At 40.6% G+C, this 27,885-nt stretch overlaps 1 protein-coding gene across 3 annotated transcripts in view; it reads left to right on the top strand.

Moving 5' to 3' along the window:
- nfatc2a (nuclear factor of activated T cells 2a) overlaps window positions 1–27,885 on the top strand; it is a 72,651-nt gene that overhangs the window by 24,214 nt on the left and 20,552 nt on the right. For all 3 annotated transcript variants that reach the window (XM_088607629.1, XM_088607628.1, XM_088607626.1), the window contains exons 4-9: window positions 3,043–3,245; window positions 3,954–4,126; window positions 7,921–8,061; window positions 19,455–19,510; window positions 21,108–21,240; window positions 21,597–22,325. In XM_088607629.1, coding sequence (XP_088463755.1) covers window positions 3,043–3,245; window positions 3,954–4,126; window positions 7,921–8,061; window positions 19,455–19,510; window positions 21,108–21,240; window positions 21,597–22,325 — 1,435 coding nt within the window. The remainder of the gene's footprint in view (window positions 1–3,042; window positions 3,246–3,953; window positions 4,127–7,920; window positions 8,062–19,454; window positions 19,511–21,107; window positions 21,241–21,596; window positions 22,326–27,885) is intronic.

The following is a 27,885-nucleotide window of genomic DNA, read 5'->3' as shown; positions in this document are numbered from 1 at the left end:
CCAGGGTTTCAACCTCCTCCCTGTACGCAGACACTTCACCATCTGGGATCAGGCTGATGACTGTTGTATCGTCCGCAAACTTTTGCTTTTGCTTTTACTTTGCTTTTACTATTGCTTCGTTTACAAAACGGCTAGATGAGATCCTTACTGTATATCATTTAATAATAATGAACTAGATATATTAAATGGCCTCACCTCAATTTTAACATTGTTTTTAGAGTATTCTAAAGCTAACAGCAATACTACAAGGTAAACCCATGGTATAAGCATAAACTCATGGCAAAACTATAAAGCTCTGTGTCCATTTAAAGAGGTGGACTTCTATTAAGGTAGGACATTTATTATACCTATTTAATAAGGCATTTATTTTCACCAATATCTCAGCACATTTATCAAGGGTCTCGATCGCTGTCTTCACCTTCATTGACTGTAGGTTCCCTGGTCAATGTTTTCCTCACACGTCTATATGCCTGCTCATGGTTTATATGCAGCTGGGGCTTCACATGTGTTTCACTCTGCCAGCTGCTCTGAGTGCACCGCCTATACATGGAGCGTTAATCTTTCTTTCAGGCTTTTAAAAATAAACCTGGCACTTTTCCATCTCCTTTGCATTTCTCTCTCACCCTCCACTCCTACTCATTGGGTTGGAGCTGTGAGGCACCAATTGTTTCGTTTCGGAAGATCCACCACTGTAAAAGAATGATTTGTTTATGGAAATGTTTGCGCCTTTAGAGCTAATGAGAGGTGTGAAAAGACACGAGAATATGAGACAACATGCTGCGTTGTTTTCTGGAGAAGTTTTGAATCCGACTCCAAGCGGCGTAATACAAGAGTGCCAAGAAATTGAGTCAGAAAATGTATGAAGCTGAAGTTTAAGATGTACTTTTCACTAAACTCTGGGGATTAAATTACTGGGTTACCTTTTATTTATTTATTTTTGTGGAAAACAACACAGGCTTTTGTCTTTTTGATAGCGTAAAATAAAAAGTAATCCCATCTTTCGATCCAAATGGAGTTGGCCAATAGTTACAAGTGACACACATTAGGTTTTAGGACTGAATGACGGTGCATTTGCTGGAATTGGAAGTGCATTTAAAACGGAGGACAGGAGACATCTCTCTACTCATAGGGCCGTTGAACTGTGTAACAGGTGACAAAGCCATGTCGTTGAAGCCAGTTCCCTGGGTTCTTTCAGGAAACAATTGGATGAGATGTTTGGATCAATTAGCCACTAACTACCAAATAGCCTAGGTGGTCAAATGGCTTACTCTCGTTTGTAACCATCCTTATAGTCCCGTGTCTGCGCAAGTATTTTATGGATATTTTAATAAAATTGCTTTTGTATTCACAGTATGTTCTTTCTTTCTGAAAGGTAAGAACTTGCAATTTTATGCAGTGAATAATAGAATAGCAAAAAAATCCTCTAGTTCACACCAAAACTGTATTGAAATAATCTCAGCCAGCAGTGAAAAGTCTGGCATCTGCCAACTAAATGTGAATGAAGAGCTGAATTGTTCATCCTTAGCCTGACGTGTGAATGTTTCTGTGTGATTATTTTAGATTTCAGTTTCAGAAGCAGAATCTTTGCTCTCTGAATTACAAAAGATGCTAATGTCTTAGGTAGTGTCTATAGGACCAGGACTGGAAAGACTGTCTAGACACCAAACTCAGATCTAGGCCAAAGATTGACAAGTATACTGTAGAACACCCACATAAACATTACTTTCAAGGATTCACATGTAACTTTACTTAAAGGGTTCTTGAGTTTGTAAGATGTTTTTACCAGGAGCCTCATTTGTGAGCCCTGACACACGTGAAATCTGTTGCACCTTCAGTTCTTTCACAAATCGTACATTAGCCATTTACCACAGGAATTGTCTCTTGAGCTGATGTGTTCTTATTGACCATTGATAACACATTTAGCAAAAATTATAGATTTCTTTGGAGTAAAAGGAAATCAGTAATGAAATCATACGTGTTGAAATGCGATTGAGATTTCTTGCAAAGTTAACAAAAAAAAAAGGTGCGTTAAATATATTCCGAAAATACTTCTTCGCATTTGGTGATGGTGGATTAGTGCTTACAAGGCTATCTGTTCCTGTAAACAATCAGTTGGGTACCACATTTACAGCACTTTTATTCAGAAATCTAAATGTTGAGCTCAACTCCAGACCAGACGCCAATACGAATCAGGCAGTAGAAAAGCAGAATGTTTGTTCTCATACATAAAAGACAGAAGTTAAAAAATGCACAAGCTGTAGATGCGAGCAAGATGTATTTTAAGAGGGCAACAGGTTCAGACAAGATAACAGCCCTTGAGTGAACCTGCTGCCTGTTTCCGGTATATATAGTATACAGTTTACACATTTTCTGGCTTATTTGCACATGCACTTTCACACATATTGCATATATATATACAGTATATTATTCATCTTTATCAAATGAAATTGTGCAGAGTCGTTGCCTACCTTATTAGAAAATGTATTGTTTCCAATTACATTCTGGTGGTATAGTGGCACAGTGGTTAGCGGTGGTTGCGGCAATGGGGCTTAGAGAGTGACACCTGGGGTGCTGTCAGTGTGGAGTTTGTATATTCTCCTTGTGTTCATCTGGGTTTCCTCCAGGTGCTCCAGTTTCTTCCCAGATTAATGGGGTTCTGGGAAAATTCGCCCTGTTGTGAGCGTTTCTGTGACTGTGTCTTTGTGTGCCCTGTGATGGACTGGCATCCAGTCCAGGGTGTACCCTGCCTCATGTCCATCGCTTGCTGGGACAGGCTCTGGCTCCCCTGCAACCTGAATCAATCGAGATGGATGAAATTCTCCTTATTATTAAATAAAATAATTGATGTGATCCCTGGACATAAGTTTAGAAGTTCTGTGGAAAATCCAGAAGTTGTGAATAAAGATGGTAGTGTTAAATCCTTTCCACCAGCAGTGCATCACACTGTACACAGAGCACAGTGCCCTGTTTATTTAAAGCCAGCGCTGTCCATAGACCACTGCTGTTTGCCTGTTGCTTCAGAGGCCTCTTGTGTGTCTCCAGCTTCATGGCTACAGGGGCAAGGAACCGCTGGGGCTTCAGATTTTCATCGGGACGGCAGACGAACGGATCCTGAAACCACACGCCTTCTACCAGGTCCACCGCATCACCGGCAAGACCGTCACCACCACCAGCTACGAGAAGGTGATCGGCAGCACCAAGGTGCTGGAGATCCCGCTGGAGCCCAAGAACAACATGAAAGCAGTGTAAGGAAAGCGGCTCCAAAAAACCTGATCCTCGGTCTGCAGGGGCACTTGGTTGCACGGGCTCAGATAGTAAGCCAACCTGGGCTCACATTACAGCTCAGAGGAGAAGGAGCCTGAAATTTGCTTCGTGTGAATACTTTCCAGTATTTTAAAACCTCATGCCCACCACCACTTGTGCAGCATCTGTGGAGGGGCTTTAATCTGATCAAAGGGGTTAGTTTAAGGCTTATGTGATATTTTGTGTGTCGGCATAGAACATTTCTTGTCCACTAAAATGGGGAAAGGTGCTGGAGTCAAGAATTAAATTAAAAGAGGTAATTGCTTTGCAAACAAATGTCTGACTAATTTGGCCCGGCAAACTGAATGAAGTGAAAGGGTGGATTGTGTGTTGCAAGGAAAAGAATCGGTGTTCGCAAATAAGCCAAACTAAGCCTCCTGAAAGCCTTCTTTCAGGGTTATGAAGAAAAGGCAATACTTGCATTAATTTAGCAGATGTTTCAGGGTTTCACTGGGTAGATATGTTGTGGTGTTTGGGATTAGTAGTGTATAAAAAATCAGTTTGAAGACGTCATATACAGTAGCTTTGCAGTTGAGGTGGACAGCACTACATCTAGGATCCGCCAAGTCTGACTTCAAAGTATTACCTTGGCCAACTCCTTTCCAGGCCCTTGACAGCTTCCTCCTTCTTCATGCCATGTTTCTCTGCAGAATTGACTGTGCCGGCATCCTCAAACTGCGAAATGCGGACATTGAGCTGAGAAAAGGGGAAACGGACATCGGCAGGAAGAACACAAGAGTGCGTCTGGTCTTCCGCGTCCATATACCCCAGCCGGGGGGCGCTGTGGTGTCTCTCCAAGTGGCCTCCAACCCCATTGAGTGCTGTAAGTCTTTCTAAAGCCTACCTTGTCTCTCTTACATTGTAGGGCTTTGATGTACAGCCTTAAATTGTCCTCTTGTATTGTAAGCTGAATTGGATTGATTTCAAGGCTTTTCCAGGGTATATAATTTCCATTGCAAAGCAGTTTTATCAATTTTTGTCTTTTTTTTTCAGCCGCACACTGTCCCGCACGTTGTTGCTGACAAAGCAACAAAACAATGTGATTATGTAGCATTATTTGAGCTACACACACCGGTCTCCATATTAGTCAGTACTCTAAAAATAAATGGGCTTAAAATAACATCTGAGTAACAGGATCTTTGTGTGTTTCCTAATTCTGTCTTTCTCATTATAAAAACAGTAAGGATAGCATGATAAATAAAGGCAGGAGTAAATATATTTTTGTTACTTACTTTGATATACAGTATCTATGGGAAAACACAGTTTATAAATAGATATTGTACACTCTGTAGTATTGGCTTGCTCACAGTATAGTCAGGATTTGACCGACTCAGACAAAGGTTTCTTCAGACTGCATTCAGCTGTGTGATAGTGGGTTTGTGATTCTTTAATTCTGTCAACTGAACAACCCTGAGAATTAAGAATATGAAACAAGTGAATCTTGAATTAACGCCACATTTGTTATATGGATAAACTTATTTGATGGCATGGCATTATGGCACAGAGGTTAGCACTGCTGCCTTACAGTGTTGCAGACCTGGGTTTAATGGAGTTTGTATGTTCTCCCCATGTTTGCATGGGGTTCCTTCTACAGTCCAAAGACAGGCTGGTAGGTGAACTGTGTTCTGGGAAAATTGTACCTAGTGTGAATGTGTGCTTGTTTGTGTCTGTCTGTGCCCAGCAATGGATTGGTGTCCTGTCCACGGTGTATCCTGCCTTCCGCCCATAGCCTCTAGCCCCTCCACGACCCTGACTTTGAAAATGCAGTGAGAAAATATGATGGAAGGATTATTTTCAGGCCTTGCATGGCTTTTTGTCATAAATAATTTGCAGTCATTAATGAGATCTTCCGTGTCATTTTTGAAACAAGACCAATCCCTAAGTGTCCATCATATGACATGCATAGACACGCCCACACTCACACTTGGGCCACCTTTTCCTGAAGCCAATTAACCTACCAGCATGTCTTTGGACCGCGGGAGGAAACCAGAGAAGCTGGAGGAGGACATACAAACTTCATTCAGATAGCACCCCAAGAATTGAACACAAATGAACCCCAAGTTAAATAAAGTCATCAGCATGAAGCTTCATTAAATAAGTACTGAATGCACTGTCCTGTGAGCTCTGTTAGGAAGACCCTTGTCGGTTGTTTGTGCAAGTGGTAGTTTTTATAATGCGTCACCTAACACCTAAGAAAAGCTTTAAAAAGTCTGACGGATTGTCTACAGTGTAGAGCTGTTTTATTACATTAGTGGCATTATTATGTCACTGAGCCTAACCTTAATATGTCTTATTCTGCCAGCATAATCCTGGAAAATTCTTTCAAGGTCAGCCTTAGTTCCTCTTTCTTCGTTCGGTAAATGAACATTTCGTCACACACACACCATTTCGAAATTCATGGTGGTAACCCACTGCTTTGTCTGTTCCTAATCCCATTCTGGAAATGCAAGGATAGGACCTGACATAGCAGTGTGACTTCTGAATGACATGGATGAAAGATGGCAGATTTGGGACTGATGGCAGAACTCACAAAAGATACTGTATACCTGTGACACTTTTAAAATCGATGTATTCAATTAATAAGGAAAGAAAAAGTCTGAGAGTAGAAAAGCTCACAAGGTCTTAGGTCCTGCATTGAATGGATTTGTTAGAAAAATGCTGTATTCTTCTGAGTGTTTTGAATCTTTTAAGTTAAATCCAGCCTTTCATATTCTAATCTCGAGTCTCAGGCTGAAGTGACCACAAACATTTCAGTGATGTTTGACGGTTACTGATATTCAAAAACTGGCAAAGAATTACGTCAATCTCTTCTGCGCTTTTGGCATCCATGACCAAGTGCAGAAACTGCCATGTGTAGTTTAAGAATCAGGTTGTTTAATGGAAAGGCTGTTGAAAACCAAAAGCGCTGTCCTATATGGAAAGTGCTCAAGTTCTTAGAAAAGGTTGTCTGTGACGATGATGCACCTCTTAAATGAGTCACAAGGTAAAGAAGGTGCTAGTTAAAGACGAGACATCAGCAGCATTTGTCTGCTAATCAAATTCCATAACACCACTGATGTCACAAGCACAACTGCAAATGTGTATATGTGTGTATATAAACATGCCGTGCTTAAGCGGAATGCTTTGGTCTGTATTGGAAAAAACACTCCTGTTAAGTTAAAACCTATTTATTCCTTTTCAGAAAATAGCCTGATACATACTCTACTAATTTCATAGTTTTTTTTTACTTTTATTTTGTCCCATTGGGAGTTTGCATTTTTTATTTCTAAACATCTGGTGGTAAACTGAATACAGTGTCAAAGTTTAATGAATAATGTCCTGTGAAAGGAAATTATGGTGAGTTAAATTCTTTACAGCATAGTGTAAAGATAGTGTACAGTTCAACCAGAATTCTCCATTGGCTGCTCAGTTTATTTTCAGACCTATCAGCTGTATGTTGCAAAATTCAGTTCTATTTCAAAATCAGTTAACAGAAATTTAAAACTTTAGAAGTAATGGAATCACTTGTATTTCTGAGTAAAGCTATGTGAGTTGATTAACTCCATCAAAGTTTAGAGGAAGGAAAAAAGTAGAAAGATACCATGATGAACAACTGCTAAAGTGCAAAGGCAGTTTGGCAAAGTTTTTGGTTTTCAAAGCCTCGTCTTGTATCTTTGCAAACAATTTTGTTACTAAGGCTGTGTTGCGTTGAAGAGCCTTCATGGTTTCTCATCCCCTAGAGCAGAAGGCAATAAACATGGTTTAAATCCATTAACCTGTCATCGGCCATTAGGTTCTACTGCTCTATACTTTCCAGGGGTGGAAACACAGTCATGGGTTGTTGCAGGACTGAGGAGCACAGTATCCTCACAGGATAATGGACAGTGCAGCTCTGGGCAGAGCACTCCGAGGTTAACTCCATGGTGTATCCACCTCATAAACTGCCTTGAAGGATTTATGGTTGTTACCTTGGTTGGGAGAGTCAACATTCGGTGAAAGATCTTAGTCAACGCAGAAAGAAAATCGTAATATCCCTGTTAAACATAGATTCTGTTGGTGTTAATTTACACCCTCCGTTTTGTTTATTTCTACATATTCTTGGCAGGTAATTGGAAATGATTGTGATCTAACAAGACAAGGCGACAATGTCACCTGCAACCAAAAACAGATTAAGTACAGATTAGTAGAAGTCTTGGCACTCAGTCTATTCACAAATACCTACAGTGTATGTATTTTGCAGATAACCCTTGTGTCTCAGTCCAAAGGAGTCCTCATAAATTCTGCTTCAGAAAAGTCCAGAATATAAAAAGAGGTTTTGAGTTTCACTATGGGCATTCTTTAAAAAAAAATAAAATACCATTTTTTATTGCCAGGTCAAAGACTCCTGATTGGATGACAGAGCATAAAATACGGAGTTCTTAAAAAATAATTAACTTCTTACTATACGTTCTGTGACATTGAATTAAATATGATAGACTTTTTAGGATCCTAAAGTTGCAAGACTGGGGCGTGAGCCGTCTTAAGGCATGAACATAGTAACAGCCACTTGGTCCGAGGCTTTCTCTGGAGAAGAGTCTCAGGGAGCTCTTGCTATGGACTTTGCTTGGCCTCTTACCCCTCTCCGGTCTGCGTTCACAGCTCAGAGATCCGCCCACGAGCTCCCTATGGTGGAGAAGCAGGATACAGAGAGCTGCTCCGTCCTTGGGGGCCAACAGATGATCCTGACGGGGCAGAATTTTACCTCGGATTCCAAGGTAGTCTTCACAGAGAAGACACATGGTGAGTCCTGTTTTTTTTGTCTCGGGAGGCCCCTGCATCGAAGGAAACATTTTAGAAAAAAAATGCTTTTGAAACAAGACGCAAAAACAGTGGTTAGGGATTGGCTGGGTGCTTTATGCTGAGTTAGAAAAGGTTACGCTGGAAATCATGCAAAGCGCACTACCACAGTGAAATCAATGTTCATATGGAGGTGTGTGTTATTCTGTTGACAAAAGCAGTGGGAATCCATGGGTTAAGTGCTGAAAAAACATCATTTAAACACGAGCATAGGAATGTGGTAGTGGTAAAATACAGCACAGGTCTTCTAATTCTAATAAAACTAAAATATTTTATTTTAGTTTATTAGTTTTAAATGCTGGTATTGCCACTCATAATCTCACTGAATTGTTGTCAAAATAAAAACAGTGTATATCATTTTTTCATCTTCATTAATTCTATCCCAGGGGGAATGATGGCATGGCGATTAGCCCTACTGCCTCAAATCTCATGGTTTCAGTTTGGGCCCAAGCATCCTTCTGTGTGGAGTTTGCACATTTTCTGTTGATAAAGCTGCGTGCTGCGTCATTCAGTTTCCTCCCACAGTCTAAACACACACTGCCTAGGCTCTCTGGCATCTCTAAAATTGTCCCTATACTGTTTGTGTGTGTGAGTTCATGTAGGGGTGTATGCACTCTTACTTGTGCCCATTGTCTGCCAGGTGGGGATCCAACTCTCCTACATACTGTATTGAACTACACAGTTACTGAAAATAGATGGGTTTAATTTGATCCTTCCCACAGTTATTGACAGCAGACTTGTGCAATCATTTCATGGCAGTGCAATCATTTCATGGCAATGCAATGTCATTGCTTCTCAGGTTGTTGAAGCAGGGAATAGTAATTTGTCACAATACTAACTGTCTCGTCATGTGCAACATCTGCAGATAACACAATTTAGATGTGAAAAACACTGTAAAAAGTCAAGGTTCCAATGTTCCTTTACTTTACTGTGATACATATTCTCCATTTGAGCTCTGAATGTACTACATTGCACTTGTCTTTGATCTGGCAAAGTGAACAAAGCAGGGAAAGAGGAAGCAGTGTTTAATGCAAATCTTATCAAAATCTACTTTTTCTGCAGCGCCTTCCTTTCACAAAAGATCTGTTTTGAGTTCAAATGATAGATTTGAGCTCTTTTCGATTTTTGATCCTGCTATGCTCTGCTGTGTCGCTTGGCAGTTTCCACAACCAGCTACTGTAGCTGATTTCTCTTTATCCCATTAGAGGACGAATCCAGTGGTTTACCTCTCAGCTGACTTTTCTTACACATGAGAGTGGAGTGGTGATTTGCGTTCTCTATATCAAAGGCCATCCCTGGTAGAGTGCTTTAGTGAACAGGGGTTGACAAGGTGCTTTGTGTGCCTGAGATTCGTTGGCATGGGACCTGAGCTTAGCCGGCTGTAGAAATCCACAGCACATGGTGCCACAAGCTGTGGTATTGGACAACAGAAAAGAAAAAGCAGCAAACTGCAGACGATTCAAAGACACCGTTTCAAAGGGCAGAACGATTGTGAGTATAGGCCAGCATAAGTGAAACAAGCAGTTTCAGCGGGTTTGTTTTCACACACGCTGTATATTGATGGCTTGCACCGACATCAATAGGTGATAAGCTATTTTTTTTGGTGTGGCTAGAATTAAATGAAAAAAAAAATGACTGTGCTGGGGGTGAATAACGCAAGCAAAATAAAGATCTGGCATGTCTGACATCACCTGCTGTATAAATTGCCTTGATGCGGGATGTGTGACCAGCAAGTTTTCTCTCTTTCCTGCTCCTGTGCCTACACATCTGTAACTGCTCAAAGAGGAATATTCAGCATTTCCAGTTAAGCAAAGGGTTAGAAAAGGCCAGGACACACAGTTTATGGCAGGATTTGCATACATCTGATATGAGTGAAGTTTCACTTTCCTTTGCCCTTTCAGTCCAGTCTGGATCCAGGCGTTATCATTGTCTCTTTAATTTTTTATCTTGAAATTAGTTGATAGTTGATAGCATGTCGTCTGCTCTTTATTGGATTGACACAATGTAAAACCAAGATATACATTAAAAAAAAAAAGTTGTATAACAACTGTGATACAGCTATGGTCACTGCCAAATAAAAATGTGGCCAAAAAAATGAAGAAGTCTAACGCTAAAGTGTGGTAATAGAGAAGACATAAGGGGGTGACAGATTCGTCTATGTTGTGTCATTTCTCATTCATTCAGAAGCTATTGCTTTAGAGTGCCACATAGCTCTTGAGGGATGTACAGTAATCCGTGTACCAACTCCTTATGGGGATTTCTCTCAGAGAATACAGTTCACTAGCAAAGCTTATATCCAGTAAAGGAGGTTGACACTGAATCTGGGGGTGCAAACTTGCACAGAAGTTTAGTTATTGTCTTGTTTTATAAGCCACAATCTAGTAGATAGTCTAACAGCAGATGCTGGATATTGTAATACTACATACGTTTGCAGAAAAAGGCAGGTGATATACAGTAGAGGGTACATATTAAATTATTGAGCTGTACTTCTTAATTCATGTGATTTGAATTTGCCTACAGTTTTCAAAACTGCCACGTAAAAGGGAATCTCGTTCCCTTGGGTTGCTGAACAATAAATTAAACTAAGATGTCTGGCACCGCGCTTTAAAATTTGATCTGAGGCGTTCAGACATTTTTGGTTATCTCTGCGGTGGTGTGGTGCTGCACAGAGAGCTTGGATGTGTATTTTATACATATCTGTTGAGTTTGATCTGCTCAGAGATAATGACGGAAAAAAAAAATGCTGAAAGCAACGTGAACACCATGAAGGGATGTTCAGTTTTACGAGAATCACAGATCTAATGCTTAGGCACGGTCAGGCCAGAGGGTCAGGCTAGAGGGTAATTGTGCAATGGGGATGAGATAAAAGTGGCACCATCTAAGGCTTTTGCATGTCCTTAATGTTGCTACATGGTGCACTTCAATGTCCTGGCCACGTGACAGCATGAGTCATATCTGGAAGTGTCAGACCAGTTAACTTGACAGGAAGAAAGGAAGGAAAGCAGGTTGCGCAGCACAAGCACTTATCACTCGCTGTTTCACTTTCTGCAGTGGGCAGCCACTCAGTGGAGCAATCGCGAGCCGCCCGTGTCCCGGAGTGGCACAAGTGGCACCCACACGTTTGCACTTTTCACATCCACACTCGAATTACTTCCAGTCCCACGGATCTACTGTCGCCCTTGAGCACCGCGCCATCAAGTAGTGATCAGCCAAGTTGGATCTCTGTAGTCCCTTCATCAAGGAGATCAAAGGGACGATTGATAGTGGATAGAAAAAGGAATGCCACATTTCCTTTATGAGGAAGAAATCGACCTGCACTTTTTTTTTTCTTCTAAAAAATCATCCTGATCAGTTAAGCCACACTATGGATAGCATGCCCAGTCCTAGTTCAAGAAAGCTGCCTGTTTGGTCTGTGATCTTTTGACACGCTAGTGGAAAAGGCAAGGCGTCTTCTAAATTCCATACATTCGATGTGCATGAGTTGCAGAAACTTGAATATGAGGGAGGCACTGCATTACAGTTCTTCTTCGTGAGGGAGTGCTTTCCACAGACAGGACCTTCAGAGGAGGAATTTCTGATCAAAAAGCATAAAATGTGACATTTTCAAAACAGCATAGAACAGATGTCAGTCTTTCAGCAGCTGAAATAAAGTTTGTCAGCGTGTTAACTATGGAAAAAATGATTTCATAGTTTCTCGCTTCACTCCCTATAGCAACCTAAGGAAGTGTATCACAATTTTTTTACACTTTCCTGCTTAATGTTTTTTATAGCCAAAGCTTTCTCTAAAACCAGATCTGTATCTATAGCCAGATATCTAAACCCTTTAGAAGCTTGTGTGGCACGTTGTTGTAATGCTAACTCTTTCACGATTAAGACATCGGTATAATCAGCCTTTTTCTTGGGAACTCCATGCAGCTGCTCCAGAGCTTGTAGAATAGGACACGCATGACTTGCTGCCTATTCAGACATGGCCAGATGTGGTGTGTTGCCTTTCTCTGCAGCATCACAGTTCACACCAGCTGCAATACGTACATGATATGAGAAAGTAAAAAGAATCTTTGCTGCTTTGTCACTACAATACCATAATAGAAAAAAAAACTATAACTGACAATTGACAAATTTGTGTAAGCAAATATTAACCTCTTTTATTAATATTGTAAAACAAACGTACATCAGTATACATCAGATTTCCATTTTCCCCCAGAATTACCCCATATTCTCTGATACATGTCTTTCTGGTCCTATGCTTTCCAGCAAAGTGTGGGTTAAATTGATTCCATTCATCTTTTCATTTGGATTTCAATGTATTTCCTAGCACTACATTTTAACACAAAGATTTACTGTATGCAGGTCTGGAACAAAATACCCAGCTTTGCTGCTAAAATTGACACCTTGTGATCTTTAACGACATGGCTGGATGATTCCAGAATATTTAGATCCAGAAAAGTAGGATGAAAAGAATTGCTTTCTCTCCTTTTGTGACAATCCTTGTGTTCTTGTGTGAAGTAAGGAAGAGTGGCCAGAGATCTCAACCTTCAATTAACAAGTCTTGGTTAACAAGCCAACTACCTCTTTGCTTTGTAAAACTTGTGAAACTGCTTTCATCCATTTGCTTCTGAGCTACCATGGCTTACAAGCTGGAGCTGGTCATGAGAAGCCAAAGCTGTTGCACAATCTCGATTTTTTGCTGTTTGTTTCTAATCCTCCATGGTTTCTCTACTGGTATCCCCAGCGGACCTGCGGGTTCCAATTCTCGGCACGGTTTCTGTTGTTTCTGTTGCTCCGTGAGTGCCTTGAGTGACTCATAGGCCCGTTTGCGCGGCGTTGCTTGTGAATGACCCTGTCGGCTTAAGAAACTGGCTCCTGCAGGGAACAGCTTGGTGCACCGGGTCTACATACAGTGAGTCAGACGTGCTGGTCTGTCTCGGGGATCTTGTCCTGTTCTATTATGACATTCAGTAGTTAAGCTGGACAAGCTCTATTAAAGAAATAAGAAAAGGATTGCCATTGTTTTGGAAGGTTTCCCTGTGTGACACAGAGTTTTGGAACTGGAATACTGTGAAATCCTCTGGAAGGGAGACAGCTGCCTTTGGCTGGGATCCACCAGCTCTTCTCTAATTACTGTACGAGACGGAGAACGAGCGCCAAGCTGGGCTTCATCGTTCCTTTCTTTGATGGCTAATTGCGAGGAGAGGGACTCCTCTGGACGATTCTGAAATAAAGCAAAACAATAATAAAAGCCAAAATAGAAGCCGACCACCTGTTGTTGCTGAAACGGAGCAAATTGATCATAAATTCTGAAGTAGAAAAAAGAATCCTGGCACACGGTACGGAATTCCCCTCTCCTGCTTACTCATATCATCCATATGCAATTCATTTCAATTTGACAAGGGGTTTCCCACATAATGTATAGCAGTTTTTAAAAAAAAATTAAATGGCTTTCTGCCTCTTTTCTCCTAATCTCATGAGTAATGTTGCCGAGTTCTTTTTCGCAGTGCTCATGGTTACAAAGTATTGTGATTGAACACAGCCTCTAGATTTTGAATCTATGCTTCTGAAAGAAACAAACAAAAGAAGCAAGGAAGCAAGGGTCTGCTCTTGTTTCACACCAACATAAGAGTTCAACTGCTTCGCTCTCCCACTGTGGTTTTGTGAAGCACACTTGTTCAGCCTGGTGAAGTGCAGATTCACTTAAAACAGGGTCAGTTGCAGAGAATGGAGAAGCTTCTGCACCTCTCTGGCAGTGTATTATGATAAATGCTCCCAAGCCCTCAAGGACTTGAGGTAAACGATGTCTTTCACGAGTCCAGCCCCTTCAGCTGTTCTGGTACCTGTTCATGTACCTGGGTCGACTGAGTAAACACAGCAACAGCTCTATGTGCTTTGGGAACTGGAAACCCAAAACCATCTGGTAATGTGCCCCATAATAATTACTCAGTAATGCCCACAGCCCACCGACATGGACTGGGTGGCAGAGAAATGAGGCGTGTATTGAGTAGGCATTTCTTTATACCGAGAGTCATGGGGATCATCATCAACCTCCCCAGCTGTGCTGTTAAATGACTCATAAAGTGAAAGGGCCTTATCTAGTTTGTAACATTACTTAGCTCTTTGCATCCAAAAAGTTACCCAAAACCAGTTCAAATAAAATTTGTTCTTTTTCTGTCAACAACTTTAAATGTTCGCCTGTTGGAATGTGAAAAGGTTCTGTGTGGGTAATGTTGCTTGCTTTTTCTTAACGCAGAGTGTGTATCTGAGTACGTCAACATTCGATGTCTGTTTAATCTGTGATCTTAATTTGTTAGGTTAGCCCTGGCTAGTTTTCTTATTTTTACTCGCTGTTTTAATCTCATTTTTGAGTGATGTTGTGAGCTGCTAACTACAGCTCCTGTCCATACTTGGACCCTGAGGTCAACACCCTGGTTTTTAATGACCATACACTACAGTAGGATCGCACACACTACAGTACAGTGTCCCTGGTCATTGTTTTGGAAATTCTGGTCCAAACAGGACAGAGCACCACCTATTAGTCCACCAGTACCTAGTCTTCTCAGACTAGATCAGTCCAGTAACCAAGGCAATGGGGTCTTTTTCTTTTTAAGCAAAAGGCCTAAATGAGGAATGTCTAACTGAGCTGTCTAGCTGAGCCACGGTTACGGAAATAGCTGTTGAGCAGAGTGTGAGTGGTTATCATAACGGTAGTGAAATAAAAAGGGGGGGAGGTGTGTAACCCCCCCCCCCCCTCGAAACCTCCCATAACAGCAGCGTTCACTCCCTTAGCTTAGGTTTGTGAAATATTGACAACTGCGTTTCCTGTCTCAGGAAACCAATTGCATCGCTGCCTGCGCACTTTCAGGGAGATGGCTTCAAGTTGCTGCTTCATACTTAAATGTAGCTGAACTTTTGCATGACATTGAAGGAGAGCGCACATTTAGGACTCTCAGAAACGTCTGCTACACCTCTCTCACCTAGAAAGCATGGCTATATCTGGACCCCCCTACATACAGTACATGCAAAGTTATGGCTTAGTTTAAATTTGCTTTGTTATGTCTGACACCACGCCAGGTTTGAACAGGAAAGGAGTCTGTATTTTCTGAGGCTTGTAGATGTTACATTTTTTACATGTGTATTTTTGTATTCTGCTTATGACATCGAATTGTGTTATTTGCTGCTTCTTTTTGAAGTAACATGCTCCCTCTCAATTTGTGATTGAGTTTAAGCAAATTGGTCCACGCATTTTTGCAAAAGAGAGAGAGGCAACAAACCACCCAGTTAAAATAAGTCATCTAGGCTGCAGAGGAATATTTTGAGCAGCAGTGTAGTGTAATTTGCTGAATACACCCACACCCTTACAAAAAGAGTGTATTTTGAAGCACATATTTCTCTATGGGGGCAAAGAAAGTTAATTTTAGTCCCATCTTTTGCTGAAATGCTAACATTACCAGCATCTGTGGTGAAGTTAACCACAAAAAGTTCACGGTTCAGAAGAAGTAGACAAACTGTAGAATTTCCATCTTTTAATATTTACTTTTCTAACCCTACTCATGAGACGTTACAGTGTTGCTAGTCTTCCCACGCAGACTGCTTCAAGTGTGTTCTACAAGTTATAATTACAGTTTTTAGGAGAAATATTGCTAAGTGCAGAAAATAATTAAAATGTGTATGATGTCTCGAAAGCGAATGAAAAGTTCAGACTCCGAACACTAAAAACACAAAGTCATGCATCATCCAGTTCAAATTAATTGGGGCACATTAACATGCTGTGCAAAAGTGTGAAAAACACATATTGACTCTTTATTCATTACATTACAGCAAATACTGTAGCTGCTGTTTTCCCAAAAGCAAGCTTTCACAAAGTGTCCTTGGCCTTTCAATAAGCATGAGTGCCCAGGAACATGAAAACAAAATATTTTATGAATATATTTCAATATTATCTGTATTTGCAGAAGGTTTTATGTCTAAAATATTTTTCGTAGATATAATTATAATTTTTTTATGTATAAAAAAGTAAATATATATATAACTGTTTATTGCGTAATTTGTCCTCAGATGGGACATATTTTTGGGACATATTCAGATGGGACATAAATATTTTTAAAATAAAAAAAACAGATGCTCGAATTTAAAAGAAACTGATAATAGGATATCTCCTCTGTACGATGTGCAGGTGCAGTACCAAGGTATGCCTAGCTCAAGAGAAGAGATTGGTTGTATGACTGTTTAGGAGAAAAGACGTGTTAAAAAACAAAGAAATAAAAATAAAAAACATCATCCGAAATAGAAGCATCTTGTAAAGAAAAATAAACAAATTACTGTGAAATGTTCCTTTATCCATCATGGACTCAAATATATTATTTTGGAGTGTCAATGAATAGCCAAATTTTCAGTCCATTTAGCTTTGCTGACATGACTCAGTCTGTATTTCTGGAGTTCACAGAAAACAAGAGGTCCATTTAAAACACAGAAAACAGAGATGGCCTGTAGACTGACTGCTCTTGACCACCTTGAGCCTATGGAAAAAGGGAATTCCTCCACAAGGCTTTCAGTGCTTCTCCCACCTTCCCTTGTTATCACTGGCCTTGACCCAAAGGCTGCTTTTAAATAAATCATGGTACGGGCTCTCTTCTGTACACTGGAATTGCAGTGGCACAGACTGAGCAGAAAATGTGTAGCCATGCTGTATTAGAATGTCCAGCTTTGATACAAAGATGGTGTGTGACACAATACCTAGCACAAAAGGGAACAGGCACAAACACAGCAACCTCCTCCCCTAGCCTTATGCATCAGGCAAGAACTGACCCAAACCCTGACACAGTATCCCTCTTCCAGAAACCCTTTTCACATATACTGAAGCAGATGTTTTCTTGTATAGGGAAATTTGCTATACTTTTTTCTGGATGCTTGGACTATAAAGGTAGTTTTTTTTTTCTCGGTTGCCTCCGGTGTAGAATGTTATCTCTCCAACAAATGCCTCAGTGTACAGTGTAGATTAACATTAACAAGTTGCCAGTCTTGGAAGCAGATGTTTGCTAAGTGATAAACTGAGCCTGATGCTCCCAAACGCTGATGCTTGTTAGGCTTATAATCCTCATAACTCCACTAGCACAGAGTGAAGCTTCTATTTGAAATCTGAGATTAAAGGTTACTCTGTGTGCTGTGAATTCAGGTCCCTATGACCGAGATAGATATATATGTAAAGGGGATGTAGCAAAAAGTGAGATGGGATCATAGGTGGTGATTTCAACCTCCCTGCTCAGGAATGGGGCAGCAAAGCATATTATGAAATGAAGTACACAATACAGAGACATAATTATGATTCCCAGTACATAGAAGTTTGGTTCTATTTCACCACTTATGGGCCTTTGTATGCACTTTAATAAGAAATTTAGAAAATTAAATTCAGTACACATGTACACATTTCAGTATCATTTTCAACTGCACATGCTTATGTACAGTTCATTTACCCATAAGTAAGACGAGTTTCAAACCGGGTGTGAGCTGATATTGTAATCCATAGTGAGCCTGAGTTCAGTACAGAAATTCAGAGTCTAGTAGCCCTCACATGTCATTGTGGTCCTGAGGGTCTGCTACTGAGGTGCTATGCAGGGATGCATAGTTCTGGATAATTGACAGTGGGAAATAGAGCAGAGTCCCGACCAATCAGCTGAGAATTGTGTTTGACTGATGAGTTTTGTCACATAATTACAGGAAATTGATTGAGCCTAATAGTGTCAAGTCATATTTCCTATAGTCCTGCATTTCTGCCTTTGAAGTGTCAAAACTGTGTGGGGATTCGGTAATGGTTGAGAAAGGTTCCACAAGGATGCTGTTAATGTTTAAACTGAAAGACTGGCTCAATATATTCAGTAACAGAGATCACATACAGTATATCTTTGAGACTAGTTTTCCATGGGTTATCAAAGTTTATCGACTGGAGGTAAATACTTTCTAAAGATCGTGTGACTGAGTTCCCCTAAATGATCATAATAAATGTTAATAGCTGCACAGGTTTTGAATATTTCTTTTGAATACGATTTGCATAAGCCCTGCAATATTTAGAAAAAAAAAACCACGTGAACAATAGTATACTTTTTCATAACATTTCATACAATAGCTTTGTGTAATAAGCTTATTTTACTAACACTAAAGAATGTCCAGCCTGGATTAGTTTAACTCAGTTTGATTAATTCATACTTTGAAACATTTCAAAGTTGGCTTGAGTTAATGTAATTTAATAGGAGATAAACTTGCACAATTATGGAGCCTTAATTGTTGCCCGTTGTGTCATGGACTTTGTCTGTTACTTAACCTTCAGACAAAGTGTCATTTCTGCTCACAACACAAATTACAGAGCAAACGGCATCTTTTTGTAGCTCTGTCACTTGTTAATCTGAAGGGTTCACAGCGTCAAGCTAGCAAGCTTTCTTTTCTTTGTTGTGCATTTTTCACAACTGTGAGGATCTGACTCTCTTCAGAAGAAGTCACCTACACAGGGGTACTTGAAGAAAATGGAAATCTATTCCCACACACTTTCATAAGCTTGAAAACTGAAACCATTGCATGTTGCCAATACCAGTAACCATAAATGGGCCAAATGTATTTTTAATGATGAACGTAATATCAAACAAAGTGCATGTTTGTCGTAGGTAGTTGGTACCCACGCACTTCCACCAGCATGCAAAGTTTTTTTGTGAATAAGAAGGCTGAAAGGTTAAATTAAGTTTTTTAACAATCAATGCTAAGAAATACAAAATTTATGCATTGTTTTGTTTGCTTGTGGTAGTGTTTTTAGACATTTTAGTAGGCCTTGAGACCTCTGCAGTCAAAAACACAGATTGATTCTATGAGACCTTACAGAAACGATCAACTGCATTATCCTTCAGTCAGGATTTGGCATGAGTCTATAAAAGGTGCTACAGAGCTGAGGACTGAAATGTTTAATCTTAAAGACAGCTACAGTATCTAAGATTGTTATGGTTTTTCATACCTGCAATTAGGGACTTTATTACCTGTTTCTACTGGTGGGTGTTTCATTCAGACACAGAAATATGCGTTCATCCTAGCTCTACACCTTTATATTATTTGTTCTGTAAGTATCTCTGAGCTTTCAACAAATGCAAAAGGCATCCTCTTATTTCTCTCAGTTTGTTTGCATCCATTAAGGCACTTTAGGGTGATTATCACAATACCACGCTTGTTTGTTTTTGTGCCCCTGCATTAGGAAGACTCTGTTCCTATCAAACATGAGATCTGTGCTGGAACAGAAACTGCTCTGCCGTGATGAATTATTAACCTGTACTGAAAGCTGACTTACCTACGTGTTTGTGCATTTGCAGACGGCCAGCAGATTTGGGAAGTGGAAGCCACCGTTGACAAAGATAAAAGCCAGCCTGTGAGTGTCCAGTTATCTACCATTCTTCACCTTCTCATCTCCTATATATTCTACTGTACCACTCTTTTATGCAGAATGTCTCTACCTTTTTCAGGATTTGCAGCCTGCACTTGTGGTTTGCATTCTGAAGCTTTTTTACTAGAGACTAGTCTAGAACGATGATTTTCTAGACACACTTGACTTTCTTGATACATTTACAGTATAATCGTTTCATCATTGAACTTTATGGAGGTTTGTGTTGTTTTCCTAACACAATGTCTGTTTGTGACCAGGTTTGAACTTCAATAGAAAGTACCCATTTTTGGCTAAAATACTCTGGTAGATGTTAGACTCTTTGTTCTGGTTTTAGGACCAGAGCTTGCAAAACAAGCTAAAGCAAAGAACAGTTCTCCACAGTAGAGGTGGCATTCATTTTCAACATGTGTTTCACTCCTCGGTACATAATCCTTGTGAGACACCAGTTTGTGTTTCTCATTCAGCCACATCTAGTTGTCCCATTTGACTTAGGAGTCAATTAGCTGCTATTTGGAAACTTCTTGTCTTTGGGTTTTATGTTCTAATGGAGCTCTGCCACACACACCAGATTCATGAGGTCAACTTCGAATGGTAGTCTTTAGGACATGCCAGAATTTTTTTAAGAATCACAATTGTTGACCTTGGTTGTGAGTTAGCTTCCCTAATCACTTTTCTGTTCACATATTTGGGTAAATATTTCATGAAAATGGGCACCAGGGTCATAGGTTTCTTATAGTTTTTACTAGAATTGTCATCAGACAATTCTCTGAATTTTCTCATTGCCGCTAATACCCAGTAACATTCAAGGGGACTTCCAAAAGTTTCAATAACATTTCTGAGGCTTTGTGAAACTACCAGATGATTGATTAACATTCAGCGTTAAAATTTACGGCTTGCAATTTCAACATCTATAGGGTATGGATAACAGTATATGAAATACATGTATATTGAATTATATATACAGTATATACCTGTAATTATTTTTACATATATATTGCTCCTTTTCAAACATTTGTATCAAATTTGAATAAATGTTGGTACTGTATATGTTTGGGTTGTATATATTTGCATTGTTTCATAAATTAACATTTAAATTATAGCTAATATAGTTTACCAAGAGTAGGAATACATTTGGATGTTACTGTACACCATAGGTATTTTGTACACTGCCTCTTGCAATGGCTGTCATACTTTTAGTTAATTTGGACTGAAATGAAGGTAATACTTATGCATGATTATACTTTTATTTCTACATAGCTGTTGGTATTGATATTAATAAAAATAAAAGCAAACTTCTCAAACAAAAACAAATAATCATTTGAGTTACAGAGGTTAAACAGTGTGTTGATGTTTCACTAATAGTCTTGAATGATTTATGAAATGTAATGAAATATGACATGATGAATTTTTTTTTTAAAGCAAGCAGACACATACCAAAATATAACACCAGCTATAGCATGTAACAAAAACATGTATCTGAGACTGTAACCCTTTTTAATATATTTATTTTCTTCATACCTTTGCTCATTTACTTCTGCGTCTCCATGAGTACATTTAACAATGACAAATTTGCCATTTCCAGAACATGCTGTTTGTTGAAGTTCCTCCATACAGAGATCCATCCATCTGTCGTACTGCCAAGGTGAACTTCTACGTCATTAACGGGAAAAGAAAACGCAGTCAGCCACAGCACTTTGCTTACACCCCTCTGGCAGGTAGGCATTTCCAACAGTGAGCTGGGAATACAACCTGTGTGTTACCTGGTTTTTAGGCTTTTTTGTTCCTCCATGCAACCTTGTTTCAAACCAAAATACAAGATCGTAAACATCATTCGGGGCGTTCAAGTCAATTCGTACTGACAAACATTATTTGTTGAAACATTTGTTTGATGCGTAATAGGTTTTTTGAATCGGGAATCCTCATCTCCAGTCTCTGGGATGTAAGAAAATGGCTTTAATGGGTCTGGTACTGTAAGTGACAACGGCAGGAGAGATGAAAACCAGGACACGGACAACGGGCTTTAAGTCGTTGATGAGTTGTATGAAATCCCTCAGTGGTCTTTCTTTATCAGTTCCAGCCATTAAAACGGAGCCCATCGACGACTATGAATCCCAGCAGATTAGGTTCACGGTGTCGCAGGCCCTGGGAGCAACGCAACAGCCTTACTACCACCACCGGGGCCTGATCAACCCCGATGGCTGTCTGGTGGCGAGCATGACGTCCTGCCAGCAGGTGCTCTCCGGCCTGTCCGCCCCCGACTCCCATTTCCAGCAGCAGAGCCCGGCCATTGTCTACCCCCGGAACAAGAGCCTGAGCAGCAGCCCTGTTCTGTACCAGCAAGTGGCCCACATGGGCTCTCCGGGCGGCGTCATGCCCGAGCCTCACCGTTCGGTGCTGGTCCACACCGGCTCGCCGGCGCAGTCGTCCGCCCTCGCCCACCACCAGTCTGCCTCTCCCAACCAGCACCCTTCCTCCATCATCCAGTTCTCGCCCACCAACCACCAGCTCCGTGGCGGGGGTGGCCTCCAGGACCACCAGCACATCATGTACTGCGAGAACTACCCCTCGACCGCCACTGCCCGCTCCCCTGCTCCGCCCGTCACCCACGCCCAGCAGGTGAGCCCGAGCCAGTACTCCACGGTGATCCAGCAGCAGCCCTACGTGCCCAAAATGCCCAAGAGCCGGTCCCCTCCCGGCCAGATTGACCCTCAGCGATGCCCAGCAGAGGATCAGAGAGAGACCCTGCCTGGACGGGTCACGGTGAAGCAGGAGAACCTGGATCAAGCTTATCTGGATGATGGTGAGCACATCTGAACTTTTACACAACGTATACTGTTGCAGCTGTACAGAATTCCTGATTAGGGGAGATGTATAGATCTTCAATGCCTTTTCGATAAATAGATTCCCTAATATGCAGCCTGACAAAGTCTACTGATTAGGGTCACAGGGTTTGAAATACCTCTGGCTAAGCACATGTCAGTTTCTGTACTGTGCAGACACTCTATAACTCTTAATCTGGATTTACAGAGGAACTGAACAAAAAGATTTAGGCCATCAGAGTACTTCTTTTCTTACTGTACTATATATGTCATTGGGGCTTGGCTTCAGATCTTTCCTACATGGGCAAGTTAAGGGCACACAGCATACTTCACCTCGGCATCAGAGGGGTTCAGGGACAAACGGTAGGTGTGCCACAATTAAGCAGCGCCTACCTAAAATAGTTTTTGAGTGTCCCCGTAATCAAATAATATTCAGATGTTGGAATTATATTGTTTTTATATTTATATTTGGATGTATATATACTGTATGTCCAGGTGGTTCAAGAAGCTGTAAAAGATTTTGGATGAATTGGAACGTTAGATGGTTGAAGTTGCTAATAATGAATGGTTCATATTGCGTCATTTTGGTGACATCCTGTTTTGATCAGACTGGTGGCTTCTTTCTCTCGTGGTTGTGGGTAACCAGTAGTTGACCAATCAGACACCCAGTGACTTTTTCCTGGGAAGTTCTGATCTGACTATTATGAAGATTATAAAGAACAGCTTCATGGTTTTGTGTGCAGTAGGTTACTCTGTATTGTATGCAGCTTTATCCATCTGCAAATTATGTAGTCAAAATAACCCCCGTTTTCTGCTTGTTTAAAAAGCCTAAAATATCTACTTTCTTTAACTGACACTTCTTTGTGATGAATCCTGAGTGAAATTGAATCTTTTGACCTTTGGGGCAGTTTTTTTTTTCAGAGTCCTAAGACCACTTTTATTTAACGATTGAATATTTTTGTTTAATAAAACTCAAATATCTGCACATTTCACGATTGAACGTCCTGAAAGTTGTAACTTTTTCTCTTTTGTAACTGAGCTCCAGGGACAAAGCAGTGAACTCTTCCCTATTCACGAATACATTTACAGTATTTGCGTAAATTGAGGAGGTGTAACAGTTGAACTAACCTTTTCTGAGTATTTTTTGAATGAATTAAGGTTCCAGAGCTGCTGAAGAGAACAGAGAAACTCCTGACAATAACCTTTTAGATTTTAATGGTCTTTAATTATATTGCTATAGTATTATCGTACTGTTGATTTGCTTCTTAGATTTTCTGTTGTTAATAAAACAGACAACTTGTCATATAATAAAAATGTGTATGTGTATGTATTATGTGATGTATTGTAAAACATTAAAGTTGTGAAGTAGCTGTGACTCCTATATCCAGTGTGAAGTGGCATACTGTTTATAACGAACATCTTTATAATGTCCATCTTAATTTATGTAGAAAAACAGGGGAATTTTACTTTGGTACCAAGCATTTAAAATCAGCCCTTTTCCATGTTTTGCTTTGTCACATATTTGTTGCCAGACCAAAAGTTATTTCAAGTTTGTGTGGTAATATTTGGAAAAACAATTGAAAGTCATTTTATAATGAGGAAATATCGTTCTGCATTTGAGACCATGGCTCTGAGTAAATGTACTGTTGCTCAGCAGCATATATAGACTAATTTGAGATATTATACATCTAAAATAATACAATTTAAACTCGATGTGATCTAAAATGGCATTATTATACCTATATATCCTAGCAGTTTGCTCGCCTTTTTGATTGTTCTCCCAAATTCTCAAAAATATGTACATTATATGTCAAAATCAGCCAAATATGTCTTGAAAATAACGAAGCCAACTGAGAAAAAAAGAACAAAATGAAACAAAAGACAATCACTAAGACAGTGAAATGACTGGAAAAGTTTCAAAGCTGTGAGATATGTCATAGAAGCTATTAGTAAACAAAATAATCATAAGAAATGCAACTTCTATTCTGGATCTTCTGTGCCACAGTGCCCTTGTGTTTGTAATGAAAGCGAGTGGTTGTGTAGCCCATAACCAGGACTGGTCTCGTCTGTCAGAGTCCTGCCATACAGACTCCAGAATGCAGTAATATAGTAGACAAGACTTCAGGAGCAGTTAGCATGGAAATGAAAGTCATTAACAATAATACAATTTAAACTTGGAAAGCATAGTGCAGGAGCGTAGTGGTTCTTGAATGGCACACCTGGGCAGTCTGGACAAATTCGTTACACAGGAGAGACTTTTATCCCTGGCATAACATAACAGTGTCTCCAATGGAATGAATGTAAAGCAGCCCATCATGTTTGTGCGGATGCTGGTAGCTTTTCCAGTCATTTTTTGAAAGATGGCAGGACATCACCATTAATGATGTTGCTCTGGTGGGTTTCTCCGGATGCCCTTGAGCTTTCTCTGTGAAGAAGAACCCCCCGTTTCTTGTCCTCAATGCGCTACCTCTCGATTTCCACTAATGTTGTCTGGCCTGTGTACTTGCATGCTTTTTAGGGTTTATTCTAAACATTTCAAATCTGTTTGAAATACAATATGCTAAACTTTTAGAATAGGAACCTGCCACTTTAGATTTATGTATTAATATTAGTATACTCGTCAGGGTTTGTATATATTAGTTTATTTGGTTTCAATCCTGTATTAGTTAGGTACAGGGGACTCTTGAGGTTTTTTTCATAATTCATAATTGAGATTGTCTTCGTAATTCAAATTTACATATTTCAGTTTCGGAGAATTTAAAGCAAATTTAAGAGTCTCTTATTCTTACTGTATTTTATCATTATCACCTCTTTTAATAGAGGAAAATTGTGTTCCGATTCTAACCCGTTTAGGAGAAGCTGTAGGCGTTTTGACAAGTTCATTTTCAAGTCGGTCACTTTCTCGTGCATCAGAGCCATATTTACAGCCATCTGCGCTGTCAGGTTGGGCTCTTGTGTGGAAAAGCTACCGTTATTTCTGTTTTTCCCTGGGATTTGTGTTTAGGCTTAGAGCTTATCAATTTGGATAGCTGCTGGGACATAATACTCATTTGTCACAAGTCTGTCTCATTAATATAGCAGCATCAACATTAGAAAATAAACCACGCAGAAGCCGGATGAAGTCTGGGTAGAGGATGTACATCAGGTTTTTTTTTCTATAGCATCTAGTTTCGAGATGGCAGCAATGATAAAGCTTTATTTCAGATATGGGGGCGTGCGAAATGAGATTTGGACTTTTTTTGCACTACAGTGTCTGTAGGAGCTGGTTGAAGGAACAGAGGAAACTCACCTCTAGCATAGGCAAGACATCAGACGTGAGTCTTCCATAATGAATGTTCCCAGTGTTTGATCTACAGCAGCTGCATTAGTCCAGTCCTTTAACTCAGCCAGGCGACAGGATGGCAGGCCCATTCTTATGGATCATGCTTGGGAATGCATAAGCAGCCTGCAGACTGTTGTCCAAATTTCATTGATGAACTCGAATAGCTGATAATTCACAATTGTTTACTTAACCTGAGGAAATCAGCTTGACATTTCTCATTTCCAGGTTAATTTCAATAGTGATTATCATAATGTGGAAATCTGTAAAATGAATGAATTTACTCAAAGCTGGATGGATTTGTCCTTTAATGAACTATTTATCACCTTTTAAAAACCAGGGTCTTAGTGTTGACTTGGATAAGAACTTAACATCCATCCGTTTCCTGATCACTTCTCCTAGTTCTAACCTTTCTTCCAAAGGGGGAGCTGGAGTCTATTCCGGCAGGCAGGGTATATCCTGGACAGCGTGCCAGTCCATCACAGAGCACACACTCGCACCTAGAGCCAAGTTTTCCAGAAGCCTATTAACCAGTATGCGTTTGGACTGTCAAAGGAAACTGTACCGGACTCAGGGGAAACCCACACGAATACAGGGAGAACATAGAGACTCCACACAAATAGCATCCCAGGTCCAGATTTTCAACCCCTACCCAGTGCTATCAGGCAGCAATACTAACGACTGCACCACCATGCCACCTTATATAAGAATATGCAATTTGTATATCCTAAAATGCAGCAATCTGCTAAGTAAAACAATTCCTGTTTTGGTCCTAATTACAGTACCTAGTCTTTTCCTTGCCAATTCAAGAGTAAGTGGTAGCCTACTGTACACACAGTAGCAAACACTTTGAGTAAGAATGCAGGCTGTGTTCTGATATAAAGCAAGAGAATGAGATATTCCTGGGTGTTTTACAGTGCAGACAGTAAATTGTCTACTGCCATGACTTGGGTCAGCCCTAAATTGCAGTCTGGTTCATGACACAAGAGGAAATGACTTTATTCATTCAGTGTCATAACACTGGGAAACTTCTCTTGAAGTGGGATATTGAAAACAGGATAGTTCACAGACGGCACAAATGTGCGGTCCTTCCTGACCTAAAACCATGGAGAAAGTTCATGTGAAAGGTTTTGTTTTTTTCCAGTTTCTTACACCGAAAATAAAAAAAAAGAATGAAACGAGCGAGGGAAATAAGGGGTGTAGCTTTCAAATTTCTCTGAGGACAAGCATGTTCAGGGAGTCGTTTTCATAAACTGCCCATTGAATCCTACTTTAAAATCATCTGATTGTCCTTCCTTATCCTGTATCCACCAGCGCTGTATTTTTTCAAGATGATATCTTCCGATAGCATTGTCTTCTAGTGCCCCAGGGCTGTCGTTATGGGGACCTCAGATTGTCCAGCCAGGCTTACAGTGCAGAGCAGAGCAAGGCTTGGCCCATGCTCGGAGTTCCCCAATTTGTGGCACTCAGACAGAAGGGCCTTGGCAGGCTGATAGAGCAGGAAATGAAATTTTCTTGTCTGCAGAAAGCAGCCGTTCTCCTTATTGCCTGGATATGTCGACACTGTTTACGATCTGGAAAACAAGTTCTATGGCAACCATTGTCAAACAGTGGACCCGGGTGCCTGGGAGAGTCGGGGATAGCCTCTGTGTTTGTTATGCTTGGCCCGGAATTCCCTTGGATTTGAGCCCCCTCAATTCTGGGGGAGTGGGGGCGGAGGAGCAGGCGGGGGGGCCCGCAGGAGAATTTGTTTTTCCATACCAGAAAGTCTGCCAATCTGGCACAAGGAGCTCCTTCTATTCACAGCTGTTCTCCTCCAAACAGTCAGATCTCCTAAAGATAGCGGCAGGGGTGGAGGCAAGTAGGATGGGTGGAGGCAGTCGGCGGTGGCGGAGGGGGCGGGGGGGGGGGGGGGGTTGTTAGGTGGGAAAATATGAAACTGGAATATGGGCTTTCATTGGAATTCTCTTGGAACACCTCATAGGGTTTCCCTCGGTAAACAGCAACAGTGTATTCGGCTGCCACGCTGTTCACAAATCAGCCTCCAGCCACTGGGAATCCCTGGGTCTTCTCGTTTATTCTATTCATGAACAGTTTCTGGTGGGAACCCTGTGAGTTTCACAGGGTTTCCACCAGACCTTTTGCCACTTTTTTATTACCTCTGCTGCTTTTTATGTGTGTGATTGTTTCAGTTCTGCTTCTCGAGTTTAATGTGTTTATGG

This window comes from Lepisosteus platostomus, chromosome 15 (assembly GCF_059453375.1).
Source record: "Lepisosteus platostomus isolate fLepPlt1 chromosome 15, fLepPlt1.hap1, whole genome shotgun sequence".
Classification (NCBI taxonomy): Eukaryota; Metazoa; Chordata; class Actinopteri; order Semionotiformes; family Lepisosteidae; genus Lepisosteus; species Lepisosteus platostomus.
Note: the sequence above shows the minus strand (reverse complement) of the source record. Positions and strands in the feature narration are given on the sequence as shown.